The sequence below is a fragment of the Globicephala melas genome, chromosome 7, assembly GCF_963455315.2.
Source record: "Globicephala melas chromosome 7, mGloMel1.2, whole genome shotgun sequence".
NCBI lineage: Eukaryota > Metazoa > Chordata > Mammalia > Artiodactyla > Delphinidae > Globicephala > Globicephala melas.
Genome location: NC_083320.1, coordinates 42,366,960 through 42,389,979, shown reverse-complemented (window position 1 = coordinate 42,389,979; position 23,020 = coordinate 42,366,960). Strand labels below are relative to the sequence as shown.

The 23,020-nt window shown below is 40.8% G+C and overlaps 1 protein-coding gene across 1 annotated transcript; it reads right to left on the bottom strand.

The window, feature by feature from the left end:
- Positions 1-6,826: 6,826 nt before the first annotated feature.
- CAVIN2 (caveolae associated protein 2) lies at positions 6,827-20,966 on the bottom strand. The gene is made up of 2 exons (XM_030855993.3): positions 20,442-20,966; positions 6,827-9,622 (listed from the first exon to the last, which is right to left on the bottom strand). Exons 1-2 carry the CDS (start codon positions 20,922-20,924, stop codon positions 8,828-8,830), a joined length of 1,278 nt encoding a protein of 425 aa, XP_030711853.2. The 5' UTR covers positions 20,925-20,966; the 3' UTR covers positions 6,827-8,827.
- Positions 20,967-23,020: the final 2,054 nt, after the last annotated feature.

Genomic DNA, 23,020 nt, shown 5'->3' with positions numbered 1-23,020 from the left:
GACCAAGCTCTGAGGAGAAACTTTTGGCTCGTAGATGCCTCACACAGAGAAAACACTCATGGAAATTGGGGCCATTATTACTGCTTACTCTGTTTTCATTTAACCTGATGAAAGCAGAACAGCTTGTCACTTCAGTAGGAAAAAAAATGGAATGTATGAATTTTGTGGACGCTTCAAGAGTTGCAAGTTAAGAATAGTAATGTAAATCTATTTTTTAATGTCTGGTCCCATTCAAAGAACAATGAAAGGTAGTGGAAGTCTCTTCGTCTTTTTGTACTTAGAAGAAACAGATATGAAAAACTGCTATTCTAAAGCCATAGATCAAACACTGTAGTTTAAGAACTTTAGAATGACAATAATTAGAAAGAAATGCATGTTTTATGGAAAAAAGAAATAAAGTGCTTTTTATTTCTTTGGTGTTGCTATGGAGAAAAGATGTGGTAATGCTCACAGGGTGGAACTTTATTCTTGTTCTGAAGCATAGAAAAATTCCTGACTTCAATTTAGTTTTAACTGATTTATTCTGCTTTTCTATTTTCTTCCTTCTGTTCCCCCTCCCCCCTTCCTCTTCTCCTTCTTCTTCCTCCTCCTTTTCTTTCTTCTTCTTTTTTGGTACCCTTCCTTCACATTTGTGACATTCTGTCAAAACACTTTTGTATCTAAATAGATCACCTCCTCCAGAAGTTATTATTTAAATTTACTCTGGAGAAAAATTACTTGATTCTCTTCCAAAATAGGGACTCCTGGGGAAACCATCTGCTCTAAGAGAAGTAGGTGTTTCAGGTAGAACAATGGGTCTGATGCAGACTCTGTCCACCATTTGAAAATCCTTGAGATAATAAATAATCTGTCTTGGTTTTAGGGACGATACATTCTTGATCGCTTTGCTTATTCTTATGACTATTAAAAAAATAAAAAGCTACTCCTATGTAGCTGAGATAAAGAATAATGTAGATCCATATTTGCAACGAAGGAAAGAGCACCAGAGAGATTAATGAGAAAAGTTAGGTGCAACAAGATCCTGATTATTTAAATATAAAGAGAAAATATACATATATATCTTTTATATTTTTTCCTGGAAGAATACATAAGAAAACTTTGACCATGGTTATCATCAGAGTAGCGTTCGGAGAAGTGGGAAAAGGCTAACTTCTTTAATTTCCATTTAAAACCTTTTTGCATCATTTGAATTCCCTTACTATGCTCCATTATGTGATAGGCAAAATTCTAACGTGGACCCAAGATTTACCACCTCCCTGGAGGACACACCATGCATAATCCCCAGATCTGTGAATATGATAGATTTTACTCTTGCGATTTTATTATGTTACATGGTGTAATTTACTTTAAGAGAGGTTATCTAGGTGGTCCTGACCTAATCACAGGAGGACCTATAAAGCCTGAGAGGGTTTTTTTGCTGCACGAAGAAGAAGCAGCAGTCAGAGATTCAAAGCACACTAAAGAATTGGATGTGCCATTGCTGGCTTGAAGTTGGAGGGGACTCCATGGTAAGGAATGTGAGTAGCCTGTAGGAGCTGAGAGCAGTCCCGGGTTGACAGTCAGCAAGGAAGTGGGGACTTCCATGCTACAACTGAATGCAGGGAACTGAATTCTGCTAAAAGGAATGTGCTTGGAAGCAGATTTTCCCCAGAGCCTCCAGATGAGATATCTTGATTTCAGCCTTGTGATACAGTACGTTGAACCCAGCCATGTACAGCAGGGATTATCTGGGCATTAGGATTATGGACCATTTCCCGTGACTTAATAATTGTTTAATTAAATAAAAAATCTTAGGAAGTATTATTTTAAAAAACCAACTCTTAGTGTAAGGAGACCATGTACTCGTTCAAAGTTGGATGTAAAGTTACTTTACCTAAAGTAAGTCAAATTTTCTCATTGATTTCTATTGTGTATTTTTAATTATTCATTCCTGTCTCATCCTAGCAAAGATACGATATAACAGAAAGTAGTGATGTGGTTCCATGAGAGAAAAATTCCCTAAAATTCAACAAACAAACCAAAGTCCCCAAACAAAATGAATTTGAAAACTTTTGGCAAGAGAGTGACTAAACAAGCAGTTTATTCCAGGGCATATTGGAATTGCAGGAGGGAAGGGCATGTCTTTTTGGTTTGCAGTGAACCAGTGAACCCAGTACCTTCACAAGTCTTGGTATACAGTATGTGCTTAATACTTACTTGCGAATTAAAACAAATGAATGTGCTTGCTGTCAGTGTTGCGTTTTTAAAGACTATAGGTTTTCTTCCACTCAGAGTCTCCCTTCCACCATTTTGTTTCACACTTTAGAACAGAGAAATCTCCACTCTTGTGTATTCTTTACACCCACACAACTGTACCTTGTACTGTTTAGATTCCTTCTATCTCCATTCTGGAAATTTATGGTATGTTACACAGCAGAGCTACAGGAACTCCATTAACTATCTTGTGTGACTGTTTCTCAAATAACAGTTTCCTTAAGGCTGAAGATTTATTTTTCTTGCAGATTATTTGTTCCCTCTTGCTTTGTTTCTGTAAATTCTAATTCGTTATGTAGGGGGCTCCCAGCACTTTCCCCTTGCTCAATAGATAGAAAGTTCCCAGATGGCAAAGACTCTTCTCTTGTCAGTCTTATCCACAGACCCAGCACAGGGCCTGGCACATATAGATGCCCAATAAATGTTAATAAAATGGATACCTTTATTGGGGAAATGTTTCTAGCAGATAAAAACACCCTGCAGTTATTGGTTAATTCAGGCCTAACTACTTCTGTTTAATCTCTGAAAAGTCTAGCTATAAGGTAGTTGGAAAATATCTTTTGGTCTCTGACAATAAAAAGAGTGATAGTAGAAAGAAAAAAGAGAACTAAAGAGATAATGGAAGTACACCCAAGGTACATCAGTCTTCCTTTCTCTGGTTAATTTTTGGGGCACTCCCATAAGCTAAGATATTCCTTTTCTCCATCCATACTGAGAGGGAAGGGGTGGGCTTCCTTTTATTATGTAGGAATTGAAAATTACTGATTTAAAGTTCCTAGGACATTTGATTTTTCAAATAAGGGCACATTCCTCAGAATACACTGCCTTTCTCTGCATGTCATTGGGGTTCTGGATACGATTAACCTGCACTGGACCTTGGAGAACACAGCTAATCCATGTGCTTCCATAGAGCTTAAAGTGGTTGCAAGCATCAAGTTTCTCCTTAATAAAGGACATCTTGCCCCTTGTGCTAAATCGGTATCAGTTTTTTTTTTCCCGAACTCTGAGCTCTGAAGTCTCCATTTAGCATCCAGAAAATTGAGCTGTGTTCTTTTCCTTTAGTACCTCATTACTAACAATAAAGAGTTGAAGAATGCGAGTGTCGGCTGGCCATTTTGCTATGAAATACGGCAGAGCAGGGTGCAGACTTGCTTTTTGTCATCTGTAGGACCTCCAGGTTATTGATAGGAGTAGGTATTTTTCTACTGGAACATAGAAATGGAATAGTCACATTATATGCTCAGTTTACCCCAACAAAATACCAATCCCGTTGGCACCCAGGGGCTCTGCAGGTAACCCACAGGTAGGTAGTGCTGCTAATAACAGGAAGTGGTGCTATCCCGTTAGAGAACATATAACCACCTTTCAGTGTGATTGGTGACTGTCTCCTCAGTGCATTGACTATGCAGCATTAACAGGAATCTTCACAAATGCAGTAGGTGGCAAGAGAAAATTTCTTACAAGTTCCAGCAAGGGTATTTTTGCATTTTCTATTTCCCTAAGAAAAATTTTGTGCTTTTGCTCAAGGCAAATCCAATCCTGTTAGTGGCTTTCTATTCCCATGTCTGTGCCTCCAGGTGGGGAAGGAAAACCCAAGAGTGTTCACTTACAGACCAGGGGTCAGAAACTGATGGCCTGTGCCGAGGCTACATGCCAGCAGACAGTTCCACTTGGCTCAAACAGTGATTAAAATGATTTGAGCTAGTTGCCAGAAATTAAAAGCCAGGAGATTTTCATGTAAAAAAGAAATCTGAATTTTGGCTCTTCTTAAAAGAAGTTGAAGCTTTGGCAACACCAGGCCTGACTTCTCACATGGCAAATGGAGTTGGGTGGTAGATGGCAGTTTACCACAATTCAGGGTGGCTCCTAGAATGTACCGTCGCTTTCTGGGAATTAGCAAATGCGCCACCTTCAGACTGGTGAAGGACGAAGGTGTCCCCTAAGAGAGGTCACGGCCCACTTGTAACTGCCCTGCCACAGTTGCTGCCACCACCTCGAACCATGTTACTTCTATGTGAGCCCTTCAGGCATTTGAGTCTGTGACCACTGCCTAAGTCCTTGGAAGAAGCCACTGACTGCAGCATACATCCTGATGAACGAGGGCTGGCCTGGAGGGTTTTCTTTGATTGCTTGCCCACGGAAATGGAGGCACCAGCATTTGCTTGATGTACCTCCTCTTTCACCTTGAGAAGACAGCTGGACGATTTTGCAGGAATCATCTTCCAAGGCCAGGTCTCCATATCGTCACGGTTCACCTTACTTCCCAAACCCCCACACGTCTCCCACCCCATGCTGATTTGCCATTTGCTCGTATTTTCAGCCTATGAGAGGATGTGTCCAGGCAGGATAAAGCAGCTTCTCCAGCATGACACAGGAATCTGACTCCTTTAACTTGGAGAGTTTGAGGCAGACTTCTTGTGCCATCTTTGAATTAGCTGATTCTAGTATCTATCTCTGTTGACAGCTAGCGCTTATTAAACTGTGCCCCACAGTGAACCCTGCAGCCACTGACAATAGACAGTGCCAAGGATCTGAGAAGCCCCTCTGTGGCCTCAGCAGACCCGAATAATAGTCTCTCTGTGGCTCCCCAAGAATCGTGAGCTGTTTTTTCTTAGCATTAGTATGACAATCATTAAAATCATTTACAAGGTGCAGCCCTATGTGATGCTGCATACGGCGCGATAAAATGAAGTTAATACCATGCCATCAGAGAGCTTATAAAGTGATTTATAGTGAAGCACAGTTGGGTGATACAATTAGGAGTCCTGTTTTGGCAGTAGCATGGATTTCAGAGTGGGGTTGAGCACTGACTCTGGCACTCAATAGTTACATGAACTTGGACAAGTCTTTTAACTCTGTGACCTTCAAGGGAAAAATAGTTAAGTTGTAACATGATGAGTGAGAACTTAGAGTGGTTAAGAACTCTGGAGTTCCCTCGCTCCCCTCATCAAAACTCTCAGGTATAAAAACAGTACCTTTCTAATAGGATCCATTTGATTAAACGAGATAATGTTTGTGTCTAGCATTTGGTAGGTACACAGTACTCCTGACCATTGGCGTGCCCAGCCTGGCATAAAGTAAGATATCAGAAATGTTGTTCTCTCTCCCCCATGCTTGTGTCTTCCTGCTTTGGGCGCTACGAATTTCCAGGTGGGAAGGACAGATGGTTGTACTGCTCAATAAATATTTACTGAATTGGTTTTACAGTGGAAAGTCTTTAAGAGTACGAATATCAAGCTGTCTTGCTAGAGGTGTAGCTTCGTAATTGGGGCAGTTTGTGTGGAGAGTTAAAGATAATTTTAGAGTTGCAAATACTACAGGATAGTGCAATGGTTAAAACAAAAGTAAGAAGAATGTATCTTTAATAATGTGAGTTACTGCCTGTTCCCTTTAGGAATGAGGTCCTGGCTGCAGAAGTCTCTATTTCAACACCCAGATCAAGCAGAATACAAAGGTTCAGTGCCAGTTTCATCTGAAACTTGTTTTGCAGTGTCACAGTCTTGCAGTCTTAGGAAAAGACTTGTGGTTGCTATGGAACTGTTAATAATGATTGCCACCCTTACCTCAATTCCTCATACTCCTAATCTCTAACATAAAATCACTTAGACTTGGGCTGTAGGGCAGTAAACAAACCTTTGAGCAAGAATTAACTGGGTTTGGGCATTGGTGTCTTAATGTAGGAAATGACTTTCATTATAACCTTTACTTACACTAGTGGCTTGGCTATGTCAAAGGAGCTTCTAGTTTCCTGATAGTGAACTGAAACGCAGGAGGTTCAAACCTTGTTCTTCTGCATGAGCATTGCTAAAAGCAGAAACATTTTGGGCTTTCATCTTACAATAAATGTAAGAAAAAAATATTTATTTTGTGCAGAACTGGCCTTAGTGTGGGTCTTTTATTTTCATGTATAAAAAGAAATTCAACCACGTACTAGATTCGTAAATGGAAGGAGAAAGAAGAAAATATTCCTGTTGAAATATATATGTCTATATATTTTAAAAATAAAATCTCATGGAAAAATGACATCGTTGCTCTATTTCTGTGAGATCTGTGACCTGTGTAATAGACACTTCTTGTTCCTGAATTATATTTCTAAGATAACGATCTCAGTGCTTATTAATGTATAATCTTTGGGGGAAAACTAATCCAGTTCTTGAGCTCCAGGCACATAAAGTTAGGAATGGGTTATTGGGTGGGTATGAAGAAGACTGGGGACTTTGTAGCCTCACCAGTATGCAAATATTTCAACAATAAACAGAATAACTAGTTTGATTTCCACAACTGGTGCTCTCTCTAATCCCTACAGTATGTGTTTTCCAACAATTAGCTGGCTTAATTCTCTGTTCCATTGGTTAGGATTTTAATGTTTCAAATGAGGAACAGAGAATAAATGTCTGTCAGTCAAATCTAAAAAGATTCCTTTTTAGATAGTTTCTAGGAACAAATAACATAAGCATTTTTGAAAAGGAAATGTAAACCTTGCATTAGCTCTGGATGGCCCAACTCCTTGGCTGCAAAAAAGTAACAGCAACTTTGGAAAGGTTAAACAGGCATGTTCAGGGCCCTGAGTGAAATTTAGTCTTCTACCAACTGGATGGCACTGCAGAAGACAAAGGTGTATCTGTGTGAATAAACTGAACATACGGTTCAATACATTCATGTTTGCAGGGCTATTTAAGGTATTTTAAGGTCTGGTACAAAATAATAAAAATGTAGATGGAACTATCAGATTCGTCAAGCTGCTACAGTAAATTCAGATGCTCTCCAGAGCTGGTAAGGTGATGTCAAGAAAGTTAAACTTGAAGAATGAGACTTGGATTTCTGAATGAGATTGGGGAAAAAAGAAAGCAGAGTTAATAGGGGAAATCAAGAATAAAAAATCAACATTATGGCTACATTTGGAGGAGAGTTTAATAATCAGTTCTTTCTGTTGTTTTTAAAGTTTTCTGCCGAGAAACTGACATTATTATGTACTTTTTAGTTTTTGGTTTATTTATTCTTCTTTAACACAGCCATTGTTAGTTCAACAATCTAATATTTGGGGTACATTATTGCAAAATAAGGACACAGCTGTATCAGTTATGCCATCAATACATTTGTTAATCCTATCCCTTTTGTAAGGCAAAGCATAGTTTGTTAATACTGTTTTAGATTAGCTGTATTTGTAAGGTTAGTTCTAATGAGTGGTACACACTAAAGGTAGGGAATTTGCTTTCTGGTACAACTGTCTTTAAACTGTAATAGTTTTCTCAAAACATTACCATTCTGTAATTAAAAATAAAGCAATATTTTAGTATAATGTTAGGCAGTAGTAAAAATTACCCTGTCTGAGTAAATGTACACATACACATAAACACTAGCATGCTTTAAGAAACATATTAATATTCTGTGAAATTAATATATAAATAAAATATGACCTAGAATGAAATTACCGTTATGTACAAAAAAGGAAAACTTGACTCTTTCCCTTCCCAAACCTGTTGATTCTAACATGTTACAAACATACATTACATCCTTTGAAGTGTAAGGATTATTTCAAATTTGGAAAACATTAAAGAATAGTACGATCCAACTTCCTACAAAAGGCAGTATGTATTAATTAATTTTGAAGATTTATGTTCATTCCAATGTTAAAGAGACATCTTTTTGAACTTCCTTAGGGAAATATTTGTAATGTCTTTCATTAAGGAAAAAAATGCAGCTTTAACACAGTAAAATGTTTTTTGAGATTATTTGAAAATATTAGAAAATAAAAATATTGTGAAGATATAGCATATGATTCTAGGATAAATGAATTTCTTCAGCTTTGTTATATGAGTAAATACTTGAACTAATATCGTAAATATTTTACTTTTGAACACATGCTTTTTTCTCTTTGTCTTCATTCTCTTTGCCATTCTTTGTTTCCTGTTTCTTTTATTTTCCAACTTCTCCTTAGTTTTCTTTTTCTAATAGTCCCAACTTTTCTACATATCTTACTTCATTAGCTGAACATTATAGTCTTTCAATTTCTCCTTCATTTTCAATAAACAATGTTTTCTACTAAGTCAATAGCCAACTTTCTCTTCTGCCTTTTAAGAAAAGTATTTTCTTCTTGAAATATAAAGTAGTTATCTCTTTAGCTTAAATACATATGTATATTATATATCACACACTTAAAGAATAAAGATTCACAGAATTCTATGGAAATTCAATATATTAGTGGTACGCTTATTCAGCAAGCTTATGGAATGACAAAAAATGAATCAGATTTCATGATTAGTATCTTACGTAGCCTCATGTTTCTGGCTTAGCCAAATTGATCAGTGATTTTTGACTGCTGCATTTCTTCTTCTGGGCAGTCTTGGAGAACTACAGAAATGGAACCTAAGAGTAAATTAGAAGTGTAGACCCTGACAGGTTGCCTTCATAGTAAATCTTGGGCACGTGTGTGCGCCTACTGTGTAGTAAATGATGACTACCTGGACAGTAACACGGTGTGAGTGGGGAGTGCTGGAGATGTACAGGAGTTTGTTTCTAGGCTCTGGTTACCCACTTAACTGAAAGCACAGGCTGGGCACAGAGCGCTGTGCCTTTAGGCGGTCTGGTCCACCTGGAGCACAGCTGGCTGCACCGGCTCCTTATCTGAGCGCTCTGCCTCGTGGGAGGTTAGCACGTAGCCTCCATCATAGCACACCTGCTGTGCCTGTTCCAAGGCCACCGACTCTTCTTCTTCATCTTCCACAATAGTCAAGTCGATGTTGCTGTCCATGGCCGAGTCACTCCCTCTTGAGGCCACCCTCCCAGCATCCCCCTCCATGCTCTTCCCTTCCACCAGTACACTGGTGAGGGATGCTTCCGAAAGACACTCCGCAAATGAGCTCTCCTCGTGGTCATTCGGCACCTCACTGCTAGGCATGTCTTCTGACTTGGTCTCATTTTCTGCAGGGCTTTCTCCCTCTCGGACTTTCTTTCGACCGAAAGTGAGGGGAGAGACCTTGAAGGGGGAGCTTTTCCCTGAGGATGTTTTCTGGTGATTGGAAGTGAGAGATTTCTTAATCTTCTCTCTCCTCTCTGCAGATACGATCTTTGTCCCCAGCTTGTTCATCTTTTTCTCGATGTTCTGGCGAGAAAATGCTTTCTTGAGGCTATCCACTTTCCGGAGACTGGATCTTTTTATTTTCTCTGCCCGGCTTTCTTCCATCTTTTCCTCTGCACTGTCTTCCAGGGCCTCCTCGTCATGGGGCAATTCATCATCGGACGAGAGGTCCACTGTGTGCAGAGTTTCCTCCAGGGACTTGTTCTCGTCAGCATGCTCCTCTTCCTTCCCCTCCGCTAGGCTGGAAGCTGGCTCTTTCACAAACACACTGGCAGGGATCTCATTTTCTTCCTGAAAAGATGGACAATGTAAATTTCATGTTAATAACACATTTCACAAATAGTCCTGAACTGCTGTAATTTCTGGGTATGTGTTTTTGGCATGACAGAAACCAAAGGTCTGTGGCTTTAGTTTTCTAGAATATGAAAAGTTAATTCTAAACTGATCAAGTCATTCTGCTTAGGCTGGATAAGGCCAACGGCTGCCTGTTGGGAATATTATGAGGGCATCTGGCAAGGGCTCTATCAGTGACAGGCAGGGAGGGAAGTGGGTTGTGGGTCAGACAAGACAAGGAAGCTGCCTAGATAAAGGAGCTAAAGTAAGTTACTGTGAACCCAGAGGGCCTCTCTCTCATAACCTCAGGCTCTATTCCTGCCAAAATCCCACTGCAAAAGGGCCTGGAGGTCAAGTTAGAAGATAAAAGATGAAGACTTCCCAGTTCTCTCCCCTGCCCCATCTTTTCCTTAAGTGTCAGGCACCAGGTAAAACCTCTATCAGGTTCCCTCCCCAAGTAGAAGTCAAAAGTAAAGGCATGGTCAACCTTGGTATCTGTTTAAAAATGCATACTAATTTTTCTAATGACCTAATTTTGGAGTAAGAGAAGCAAGGGCTAGCCTTACTGGGGACCCACTCACGAAGCCTTGTGTTTAGAATGTCCTTTGTGGGCATTATAAGGAGAGATGGTATACTACGGCCATTTCTGGAGTAGTAAGGGGGAATCTTGCTGCCAGGCGTAGCTTATCAAGCCTCTCTGTTAAATAGGGCTTCCTTGGGCAGGAGTACTTCAGCCTCCACCTAGGGTAAAGAGTGAAGAGGGAAACTCAGGAATCTGTGCCCCCTCCCCTTATTCCCAGCACACTCTTTCTCCAGCTTCTGGGTGTACAATGATCTGCCTCTCCCTCTGCCTCAGGGAGCAGAGCCTGAAAACTTGCCTCCAGAGAGTGCAAAGGGGATGGTTCCCCAGAGTAGCGAAGCAGGGAGATTTGAACTCAGACAGACTTGGGTGACACAGCATAGGAATCCCTTTGATTTTTATATTTTTCTTTAAATACAGGAAAATGAGAGCCAGCTAGCAAAGTGCCTTCCCATTTTCATTGGAAGAAATGGCACAGTGGAAAGAACGTGTGACAGGAGGCCTGAGTCTCAGTTCTTTCTGTACTGCTCAATGGCTCTGAGGCCTTCAGCAAATAACTTAATCTCCTTGTGTCTCAGTGTCTTCCAAATGTGAACAAGAGGATTTGACCCAGATTAGCAGCTTTCAAACTGCACTCCCAAGGGTATTAGGAGTTCTGCAAGAATGCCAAGGTGGGCCAGGCTCCAGAGCCCACTGCCAGCCGGGCTTCAAGCAGAGCCTCAATGTTACCTGATTATATTGTGGACTGCCCAGTAAACTTTCAGTTTGAAAAATAACTGGATTTAGTGAATTTAAAAGTCTGTGTGTTAAAAAGGGCTTCCCTGGTGGTGCAGTGGTTGAGAGTCTGCCTGCCGATGCAGGGGATACGGGTTCGTGCCCCGGTCTGGGAAGAGCCCACATGCCGTGGAGCGGCTAGGCCCGTGAGCCATGGCCGCTGAGCCTGCGTGGCCGGAGCCTGTGCTCCGCAACAGGAAAGGTCACGACAGTGAGAGGCCTGCGTACCGCAAAAAAAACCCAAAAGTCTGTGTGTTAAAAAAAATAATAATAAATTAAATAAATAAAAGCTCAAAACAAACAAACAAAAAGTCTATTTGGGAGCTAAACTTCATGCAAAGTTTATGTTAATGGTAAGAACTTCCCCTATTGTTTTGCAATTTTGATTGACTGAAAAGTCAATAAAATTGGGGTAGTGATCAAAAATATGTTCTAAGTGTATACCTGTATACTTTCAACTTCTCACTACAAAGACTAAGTGAACAATGTTTTAATATAGAGAAACTTAAAAATCCCTCTCCTTATTAATCACCAAATAGTATAATTACAATACTCTCTGAAAAGATACAGCCCCGTGTCCCCCGCTTACACACACATACTCATAACAGAGTATGAGTTCCATAAATTGGTTAGAAACAAAGTCTTGGGTAGAGTAAAAAGCAGCACGTCTGGTTAAATAGAATCCTTGGTAGAGTTAAGAAATCCCAAATTCTGTTTCCCAAAGCTTACTCCCATTTTGAATATCACAGAATGTCAGAAACACAGTATAAAAGATAAAGTAAAAACTTGAAATTTGCACGGGATTCCCATGAATAACTTATGACACGGACCTTTACAGAGAGCAACTCTGCCACGCTTCAAGTCTTGACTTGCCTCTTTTTCGTTGGCGTGTATTCCCTGTGAGGGTGGGAACTTGTGTCTCTTGTTCACTGTTAAGCCCCGTGACTAGAGTAGTTCCCGACAGCTCAGCAGTTATTTGTTGAATGAGTGCATGTTGAGGAGGCTTTCTAAGACAGCCCTGAGGGTGGCTAGAGTGGAGACTGCCCCTGTGTCGGGCGCTGCAAAAGAATGGACTTAGTTCTGTGTCTAGAAGGACATTTGCTGACTGCTGCTGCCACTGGGAAAAGAGGAGAACCAGGCCTAAGGGGCTCAGCAGTTTCCATTTTTAAGGAAGGATTTTATTCTCAGTGGATGAGCATTACTAAAAGAGGGGCAGACTGCAGAAATAGCTAGGGCTCTGATGTTTAGTCCAGAAGCAAAATTACTTCTGGGGTTTGACAAGAGGGTTGGGAAGGTTTGACAGGAGTTGCTTGCAGGAAAGGAAGAAACCAAGAGCTCAGTAAAACGTTATTAAAAGTCCTCAGTAAAGGGCTTCCCTGGTGGTGCAGTGGTTGAGAGTCTGCCTGCTGATGCAGGGGACACGGGTTCGTGCCCCGGTCCGGGAAGATCCCACATGCCGCAGAGCGGCTGGGCCCGTGAGCCATGGCCGCTGAGCCTGGATGTCCGGAGCCTGTGCTCTGCAATGGGAGAGGCCACAACAGTGAGAGGCCTGCGTACCGCAAAAAAAAAAAAAAAAATCCTCAGTAAAGAAGGCAGAAAGTCAGGTGGAAAATTAAAAATAAGCCTTGGTTACTAGAGGAGAGGTACATTTTGTGTAGTATAATCTCAGGTTAATCAAAGGTTTACCTTTGATTACTGATTACCCTGATAACTTCCCTTTCTTCAACCTCAACAAAAAATGTCCATATTAACTGTACTTCTAAAAGAATTAAACCAATAATATTGCATTTTTAATGCAGTGTAAATTTTATTGTTAAAACAGCACAGTTACTGTTGAGTCTTAGACTCTTGTCTCTCTCACTATGTGTCCTTTGAGGACAGGTTTGGGAAAAGTGCATTATCAGGTGAATCAGAAGTGATCTGTTGGTAGATCACACCGCATACATGAGGGCAGTCGAGAGATGGCGGGAAACCCAATTGAGCTCTTTCAGACAATGTTGGGGAAATTTATATAAGAACTCTTTGATGCCAACTATGAAAATAAACCCAGCAGGAACAGACATAATCCAGAATGAGTTGGATGTGTCTTAATACAACTGGAAACAAGTGCGATATGCCTTTTTGGCCAACTGCTATGCTTCTGCTGTCATTTTTATTAATCAAGCAGTATTTTGGGTTATGTCTACTGGACAGTGTTTATTTTGTGACTTCTTATAGTTCTACTCTGAAGGTAAGCAAGCCCTTTCCCTTCACATAGAAATTTGTGAATGTCCAAGTACATGTGGGAATTACATTTCCAAAATGTTTGTTTAGAAGCAGAAAAATGCTGACACTCTTCAAAATCTCTATTCTTTAGTAAAATGTAGACATGGCATTTGACTATAAAGGAACGATTATAGTGGTGGAAATTCAACTTGAACTTCAGACAGTGGCTCCTCTGTAACTGCAGTGTCCCCCAGGTGTCCAATCTTACTTGCTCATGTGTCCTCCTTCAGTCCAATTACACATACCTTATGGAAACACTTGATATTTCACCTGCCTACAGGTGAGGTGATACTTCTGCCTTCAGCCTCCTGTTGTAATGTTTTTGATCTGCTTTCTCTTACAGATTCTAAGACTGATGGCTCTTTCAAGGGGGAGGATCAAATATACATCCTCAATTCCGTCACCACTTAACTATGCTAGTTACCCATGTATCCACTTGGGGTTTGTAACTCCTTAACATGGCATTAAGAATCCCTTGTGAGTTGCATTGCTTCCTTGGAGAGTTGTACCCAGGAGAGGCCCCCAGCTGCAGCTGACTATTTGCCCTATAGAGTTTTTTTTAAGTTTTTTTAACATCTTTATTGGAGTATAATTGCTTTACAATGGTGTGTCAGTTTCTGCTTTGTAACAAAGTGAATCAGCTATACATATACATATGTTCCCATATCTCTTCCCTCTTGCGTCTCCCTCCCTCCCACCCTCCCTATCCCACCCCTCCAGGTGGTCACAAAGCACCGAGCTGATCTCCCTGTGCTATGCGGCTGCTTCCCACTAGCTATCTATTTTACGTTTGGTAGTGTATATATGTCCATGCCTCTTTCTCCAGATTTATTTTCAAAAAGGTACGTAGCCCCACCGATGCAGCTGCTCCTGGTTCTGACCTTTCACAAGGACCCTTAGGGGTTTTTAAAAGGAAGGGAGGGCTTCCCTGGTGGCGCAGTGGTTGAGAGTCCGCCTGCCGATGCGGGGGACGCGGGTTCGTGCCCCGGTCCGGGAAGATCCCACATGCCGCGGAGCGGCTGGGCCCGTGAGCCATGGCCGCTGAGCCTGCGCGTCCGGAGCCTGTGCTCCGCAATGGGAGAGGCCACAACAGTGAGAGGCCCACGTACCGCCAAAAAAAAAAAAAAAAAAAGGGAAGGGAGAATTAATCAGTACACTTCTAACATATATGAATGATATACTTGCACCATAAAAGAGACAAGGAATGGAAAGAACTCTTGAGAAAGTGGCATTTTTTCCTTGCACTTTCGCTTGTTTGCCGTTTATACTGATTCTTGTGACTAACAGTCTCAAGTCTTGCGTGCAGATATCAACACAGAGAAACTGGCCAACATGCTGGGTACTTCTTGGGTTGATGCTCATGGAAGCAAATCTTCTTTGCACATAGATACACACACTTTAAAAGAGGAGACTCTATGACTAGCATTAGAAAAGGAAGCTACAGTAAGTCATTTAAAAGCTTGAACAGGCAGTTTGCTCTCCTGTCACTAACTTATCATCCCCGTTGTTAGAAGAAAATAACAAAGGCTGTTACATTCCCACAGGGATGTGGTGGCATGGTAGAGGGATATGAGGACCATAAATTTGTGTCCGTGGAATGTTTTATCCAATAATCTCTAAATACTAGTTATGAAAATGGAACTGTGCTCACCTGACATTCTGATTTATGGGTCTCTTTTACACATTGATGGTTTTCTCCAGTTTGTGTTTCTGAGGTATAGATTGCCAAGTGGATAAAGCCATTGATTAGAAATGTACCCCTAAGGCAGCTGTTGGTGGAATCAGCAAGTCATAAGAATAAAATGCATTAGTTATAATCCCTGAGCAGTCTTTCACATTCCCGAGGATTTAAAAGTTTCATTATTTTCCAGTGTTATAGAGGGTTCAGTTCTTTTTTAAGATCACACTGCTTAGGTGTTCTTTGTTGCATACACACAAAAAACACAAAACAAAACAAAGAACAAACCACACTGAATTATTTAAAAGCTATTGTGGAAAACCCAGTAAATATGAACTTTGCCATAGTTGGATTATAGTGTTTATTTTCACTCATTTCATAATTCAACTGTATAATTTCTATTATTAATAAAATGAAACCTTGCTAGTCACTTTGTTTCTCAGGGCCTCTGCTCCTTTGATATAAAATGAGGTTAACCTAAATGATTGTTGAGGTGCTTTCCAGCTCTAAAATACTTGATTCTGTGATATTAACCTAAATCCCATGAAAACTAGTCTAACAGATTGCAAAAGTGATCTCACAGTGTACAAATGCCAAACATGCTTTGTTTCATGCAAGAATCAAAACTATAGGACCTGAGTTGCATTGGCGAACACTTTTCATGTGTTCAATTCAAACAGATATGGATTACAAAACAACAGAAGGGGCAACATTCACCTGGAAGGGCTGCATCTGAGATAGAGTCTCGTTTTGTAATTTGTGAGAGAAGTAATGATTCTTTTGAAGAAATACCGACAATAATCAGTTATTCATTTAAAGTGCCTGAGGCAGTGCTGACATTCAATAAGTGTAAATAGTAACAATAAGAACTAGTATTTTGTTTATCTCATAAACTAAAGGGCACCGGATAAGTAGCACATCAAAACCAGTATCCCATTATGGGAATATTAATCAATGTGATACAAACATCGTGAGCTGTCATATAAAGGTGACTGTGGTTATCTATATGCCCATTTCTTCTAAGTCTGTACTAATTTAGCAATTTTCAGAGCAGTGGCTTTGGATAAATACAGTCTTTAAAAAAATTAATTTAAAAATAGTCTGAAGATGTTATACTTTTAGCACCTTTCTAAAATTCTGTTCTCATCAAAGGAACCCAAATGATGAATATTTGAACACATGTATAGGCTTGATTCTCCATGAATGTAGCCACAGCAAACATCTAACTTCTACTCTTTTCACCCAGTTTCACAATTTCATGTGGATGAAAGTGTAAACTGTCCATGAGTACTCTCATTTTGTTCCCTGGATTTGAAATCATTCTGAAACTGCTTTGTCAAGTAATCATTACTAGAACTTTAAGAGGCCTTAAGTGGGCATCACACCCTCAGTGCCAGTTACCTGTGAAATTCTAGTCTCTTCAATCAACAGAGAAAACTTCCTCTTAACTGTAAATTCACTGATTTTTGTACAAATTTTATTTTTAGTAAAAGATACATATGCACTTACAGGCAAAGAATTAGTCTTATTGGTCTTTAGCATTTTCTTTTTGATCAGCAACCTCTCTGAGTCTTATTATCATTTATACTGGCTCCTGTTACAGTATTTTGAATTCAAACATTGATCTTAAGCCATTATTTAAAAAAAATATTAAAAGGGAAGCTGCTAAGTTTAACAAGGATTTTACAATTTATTTTATTGCTCAAAAGGAGATGAATTTTCTCCAGTTTTAGATTCTACTGGTTATAATTTGAAGTAATTGCTAAGACATGAGAGGCTTAACAGCTACAACAATGTTGTAAGTTTAGCACAGAATTAGATAAATAAATGACATATTTTAAACAGGACAAATTTCAGAATTAAAAAAAATGCTAATGTGTATCTAGTGTTACTAGCATCTAGTAGATCAACCAGCCAACCAACCAACCAACCAACCAACCAACCAAAAAGCACCTGCAGATTTTGGAAAACACAACAGGACTTTACAAACTGGAAACATAATCTTCTAAACACTATAGGAGTGAATATGATCCAGTCAGGTGACAGATTTTCGTTCTTCAATCTCCTATTTTTACATTAATTCTTTTTGTCTTAAACTAGAAAACCAGTGGATTTAGTAAGGGAAAGTCTAGCATAGGGGTCCAAGTGGACTGAAAGTGACAAACAACTTAGAGACCTGGTACATTATCCGCCCTCCTCACTCTGCAGGTCTAGAAAACATCTACCCTGTGCCCCACTGTGAAGACTGTGCTGCTACTAGAAAGGTCTATTTAGAGTAGGCCCTTTGGGCAGAGTCCTGTGCTTTTAAAGGGCTTTGCTTTCCTTTGCTCTGGGAGTGATGTAATATTGATTTCAACTCGGTAGTTATCATACAATGTATGGCAGGGAGTGGGAGTATATATATATGTGTGTGTGTGTGTGTGTGTGTGTGTGTGTGTGTGTGTGTGTGTGTGTGTGTGTGTTTAGCTTTTAATAAATCCCAACTAAAAAAGCAAAAGCATAGCTGTTTGAAGATCCTGGGCAGGGTGAGATCAGTTTTTACTAAAAAGCCATATTTCTAACCAAGCACAAGTATAGCCTCCTCTCCATGCAAATGCATTGCAGATCCCCCCAGGAAGAGCTTCAGTTCTTTGAGCTTACACCACGACAGTCGCTAACCATTTAAAATATGTTATTCCATTTATTCCTCACCCTATGCAAGAGATATGAGGGAAGAAGCATTAATGTTTAAGAGCGCACACTTTGGAGTCAATTAAATATGAGTTGAAATCCCAGCTTCACCACTGCCTACTAAATAGTTTCAGACAAGATGTAAGTATCTCTGAATCTCAGCATCCTCATCTGTAAATTGGTGCAGTTGAGATAAACTACAGAAAGATACTTAGCAGAGTATGCAGGGCTTATTAAGAGCTCAAAATACTTTTACTCTTTCAAATATTAATAAGGTGTACAGATGAGGAAACAAAAGCTTGGAAAAGCTACACAATGTGCACCAGATCACATAACTGGCAAGTGGTGAAACTAGGATTTGAACCAGTGTCTGTATGACAAAATTTATCTTTTCTCAACCCCTATACTGGACCACTCTCTAACACAAGTTATTATTATATCCATTGGCATAATGGATATAATATAATAATTGTAATGGATATAATAATTTACTACCCTAGAAACCCCTACTTTAAGAAGAATCAAGAGAAAGAGCAACTTTTCCACTGAGGGACTTCATTTGTATTTGTTTTTTCAGAATAGTCATCTTGCAACATCTTGAGAGTGGATATTTCTGATATCCTTTAGGCTAATAAAAGATCTTACATTACATGACTTAAGAAAGGTCCAATTCCTTGCCCCTCTAATTCTCTGTCTCCTAAACTGCTCTTTCAAAAAAGTCCTTGGGGGCTGCTTGCTAAGAGGCCCTGAATGGAGCCTGAACACATTGCTTTGGATTCTTTTAGCTTCTACCTTGGTCTTGAGCCCCTGTTTCACCTTGTCCTCACTATATGGAGAATTCCTACCGTTTCTGGCTGTAATTTCACACCTGTCAATCCAATGTGACAAAACAGGAGACCATGGCAGGGCTTCAGCAGCAGCCTGTGTCTTTAAGTTCCCAACAGTTGTTTTTTTAAATGTCAGATTTACAGTTTTCTTGAAATTTTTAGTCACGTATCTTCTCCATCCCTCTCCCCAACACCTACAGAATATCCTCCTTGGCAAAACAAAACAAAACCTGATCCCGACATACTGTGACTTTCCTCTACTACATAAATAATTTTTTGTTTTTCCTCCTTAACTGAGGGACAGGACAAGAGAGAATCTCTCTGATTCATACTGGAAGGAGGGAAATTTCCTTTGATGACTCAGATTTAAACAGGTCTGTATATATTTGGTTTTGTTTGGAGATCAGTGTTTAATTTATAAATGCCTTGAGAGTTGAGATTTATAATATCTTTTAGGCTAATAAAGTTAGGATCTTATATGGCTTAAGAAAGGCGCAGTTACCATATCTCTTTTCAGTTCGTCTGGTTCATGAAAAGCTATTCCATTTGCATTAAAAGCTAAAAAATTTCCGGTCTGCAACAGACTGCAATGTATAGAAGGACATCAGCTGCCTGAAGCTTTACAACATCAAGTGCAATGTGGGGGGACAAAAAAGCAGTGAGATGAGTCTTTCCTTTTATGGAGGAAGGAGGCTTAAGTTCTAAATTGGCAGAGCAGATTCATTTAGAAAAAGAAGGCTCCCTCCGTTTAAGTTCCAATTTCTAAATCTCTTTGGGGAGATGAAGGCTCTTCTTGTGTGCCTTTCACAATCAAACATTTGGTTATAGCCTCTCCCCTCCGTGGCTCTGAAATCCTCTCCTATTCACGTGGTCACAATGAGACAGCCCTGGGGCAGGGATGGCAATTGCTTCCTGGGCTCTGTGCTGGCTGGGCTCCACTGGGCGGAAGGGCTTCCAGCGTTAGGCAGGGCTGCCCTTGGATTCACAAACGCCCACCACGTGGCGGAACAACAGTCCCACGCAATCTCCCTGTCCTCAAAGAGCCTCTTGCTACATTAATTGCATCATTGATGCATTATAAAAATTAAGTGGCCTTTTCATTCCAAGGCAACCATTTGAAGGAGAAAATATCCTAGGCTAGCCTTTGTAACTGTAACTGATAACACTGCTTTTGTTCTACTTTACAGTTGTGGTCTCTCTGAGCAAGGAGAAGCATATCTAGTGTGTTTGTAGAGTAATGCTCTATAGTTTCAGTGCATTTGCTAGAAAAAAAGCTCAACAAGATTGCTTTAGCCAAAAGAGTCTCAAAAGTAGAAGGCTAGTTCATCTCTAATGGAATCAATCTTCAATACTTGGTTAGTCCCCAAAACACTGGTGACCTTTGGACAAAGGGAGGCTTTAAAAAGTTACGAATTTGACTTGATTAAAAAACAAAACAGAAAACTCACATGATCACCTCATTTCCACAAAGAGTTAATAAACAGCCAGTGAATTAATTTGCCTGTCCAGCTAACAGCTGCAGTCAGAGCCCCACGTTCACAATGCAAAGAGACAAGTGAATCTGACTAGTGTGCCTGCACCTGCTCACCTTCCCAACCTGTATGGAGGTGCTCCTGACAAATGACCCCGACCTGCTAACTCCTGAGGCCCCTGCCTTGGGTTTAGGCTGCAGTGACCTGGGGAATTCCCAGCCCTGTGTGTAGATTTCACATGCACCTGCTGAAGGCGGCGGGGACAGTTCCTCGTGTGTGTGTGTGTGTGTGTGTGTGTGTGTGTGTGTGTGTGTGTGTGTGTGTGTGTGTGTGTGTGTGTGTGTGTGTGTGTGTGTGTGTGTGTGTGTGTGTGTGTGTGTGTGTGTGTGTGTGTGTGTGTGTGTGAGATCCCTGACAGGCAGGACAGATGTACAAATGGCTGTGAGAGCCAGGCGACTGAGATCATGGATGCGGAGTCCCAGCTGGGTGGGCGGAGAGTAGGGGCACTGACCTGGAATATGAGCACCTTGAAATGGTTGCGCCTGAGGAGCTGGGCGTGGTTGTTCTCTAGCCGCTTCACTTGCGCGCACTGCCTCTCCAAGCGCTCCCTGACGGCGCGCGTGTGGGCGCTGACCTTGCGGGACTTCTCCAGCAGCTTGCTCACCGTGTTGCTGGTGGAGGCCTGGTACTTGGAGAGCTTGGTGAGGTCATTCTGGATGCCCTTCACGGAGCCCTCCAGGCTTATCTGCCGCTGCTCCATCTTGTGCTGGTTCTCCTGCACGGCGTCCAGCATGTTCACCAGCTTGTCCAGGAGCGTGAGTACTGTGACGGCGTTCACCTGTGAGTTGTCCCGGATGGCCTCCTCCGTGCTCCCCGGGTTCAGGCTGGGGCTCGGCGTGGAGGAGGGCACCGGGCTGGAGCTGCCCGGCTTCTCCTGCCGCATGTCAGGACCCGGGTGCTGGAACTTTTCGGCTTGCGCAGCGTCCTCCCCCATAGCTGGACAGGTGGGAACGTTCTTCTGGCTCCGGCGAGAAAGACGGTGGACAGGGGTGCAGAGCGTGGCCCTCTGGTTTGAGCTCAGAGCACCGCTCTCTGGGACTGGCAGAGGTTCAGACAGGCAACAACTGGCTACACTGATGAGGGAAACTGCATTCCAGCTGCTCTTAAAAGACCTACTCCACCCAGTGGGAGGCGAAGGATACAGAACTGAGAACCACTCAGGGTTTAGAGGCATGCACACACTTCCTAACCGCGTACTCCTCGGCACAGGTCACTTTCCTGCAGTTTAGCTTTTCTTTCCTGTGCCTCTTCCCTTTTAAAAATAAGTTCAATGTCATATTTCACTCATGACTTCATCTAGAGGCGGAGAAGAACACGCTAATTTGGCCCAGCTCCACAGTCTCCAATTGGCTAAAGCTAGTAAACTTTTCTCTGGCTGCTATGCTGCGTATGCTACAGAGTGCCTGTTTGTTTGGTTTTTTTTTTTTCCTGGATACAAGTTATTCTAACGGAAAGTATTGTTTGCCTTTGCCCTAGAACAGACTGATGGGCTGCAGAACGCCTGGTGTCCTAATGGAAGGGGCCAAGTTTAAAGGGTACTTGCAGTCAAGTTTGTAGTGTTACTTTTTAATTTCCAAAGGGATAGAAGTAACATAATGACAAGGAAAAAAGCCCAGTTCTTACTCTTGCAATTGGTGATGCAAGATAAGATGAAAGAGATTGAAATTCAGGGATGTTAAGACATGCGATGCTGTTACAGTTATCACGTAATAGATGGAAATTTTTTGAATGACGACTTTAAAAATAGAGTTTCTTTTGAGAAGTAAAATTGACATAGGAAAAGCCAAAAAAAAAAAAAAAAGAAAATTATGGTTTCTTTAAGAACTTACCATGCTGATTTGTTTTAACTAATTTTGAATCAGGGCTGAGAGATTTTCTCAGATGCCCATCTCTGCAAGGCATTTATTGACACGTGCCCAGAAGTGTGACTCTTGGGCAGGTTGAGCTGGAGTTTCTGAAGTGCTTCTAATGTTTGACATTTCCAAATTCCTGCTCAGTGAAGTGGCACACCTGTTCTAAAATGTGGCCCTCCTCAGCTAAGCCCTTGGGACTTGGGGCTTATTTCCTAAAACGACTTTACATGCTTGAATTGGTTTTAAACGTATCCAGCCTTTGAAAGTGCTTTCAGCAGGAAGTTTGTAATAGGCCTTCAACGTACAATTTTAAGAAGAACAAATACCAGCTCATTTGGGGTCAGGGTTGATAACGGAAAAAGTGCCATTCTTCAACGGCAAAATGTACATGTGAGCCAATCAATCAGGAGGTCATTCGTTGTCACATCTATTGAATTTGTGAGTCCCCACTCTCTGTTCGGTTCTATATTTGATGAGCTATCTAGAGGATACTAATAAAGTGTGATCTAAGACCCTGCCCTCAGTGCATATGCCTGCTAGTTAGGGAGATGAATCAAAGATTTTACAGAGGCCCCCAATTTTCCTTAGATAATTGGTACCCCCCAAACCCACTTAAAGTGAATCTTTTCAAAATAGGGAGAAAAAAAGTGAAAACATTTGGTTGAGAAAATATCTTTTAAAAATGTAAGAAAATTATTAAAATGGATTTACCTTACATTAACAAAATTTAGTTGGTCGGTGACGTGTTAAACATTAGAACAAAGGATGAATCAAGTGTTAATTCTGAGAAGCATAATTTTCTAACAAAATTATATGGTATCATGACACAATATCCATTTTACATTTGACTTCTATGGGCAAATAGAAGTCATTATTACAAAAATATTTGAGGGCTTCATCAGTTTTCCAAGAGCCTCTCTTAAATTTTGACATTCCAATCATTCCCTTTTGAGGCACTTACTTGTGCCATCATCTGTGTGGATATTTTCTTCTTCAAATGTTAAGTATTCCAGCTGCAGATTCTCATTTCCCAGAAGAGTTGCCCACGATTCAAGGGCTTCTCTAACATTACCTTCATCAACTTCATGATTTCTTAACATATTTTGAAAGATTTGCAATTTCACACTATAATCACTTTGCCCTGATTTTGCATTGATTTGCACTGATTTTGCATTGC

Bases quoted from the DNA above. Each gene is read 5' to 3' on its own strand.
- CAVIN2 (XM_030855993.3), bottom strand. From the start codon at position 20,924: ATGGGGGAGGACGCTGCGCAAGCCGAAAAGTTCCAGCACCCGGGTCCT. The intron at 9,623-20,441 runs GTCAGTGCCCCT...CCATCTTTTCAG, and splicing joins TCAAGGTGCTCATATTCCAG to GAAGAAAATGAGATCCCTGC.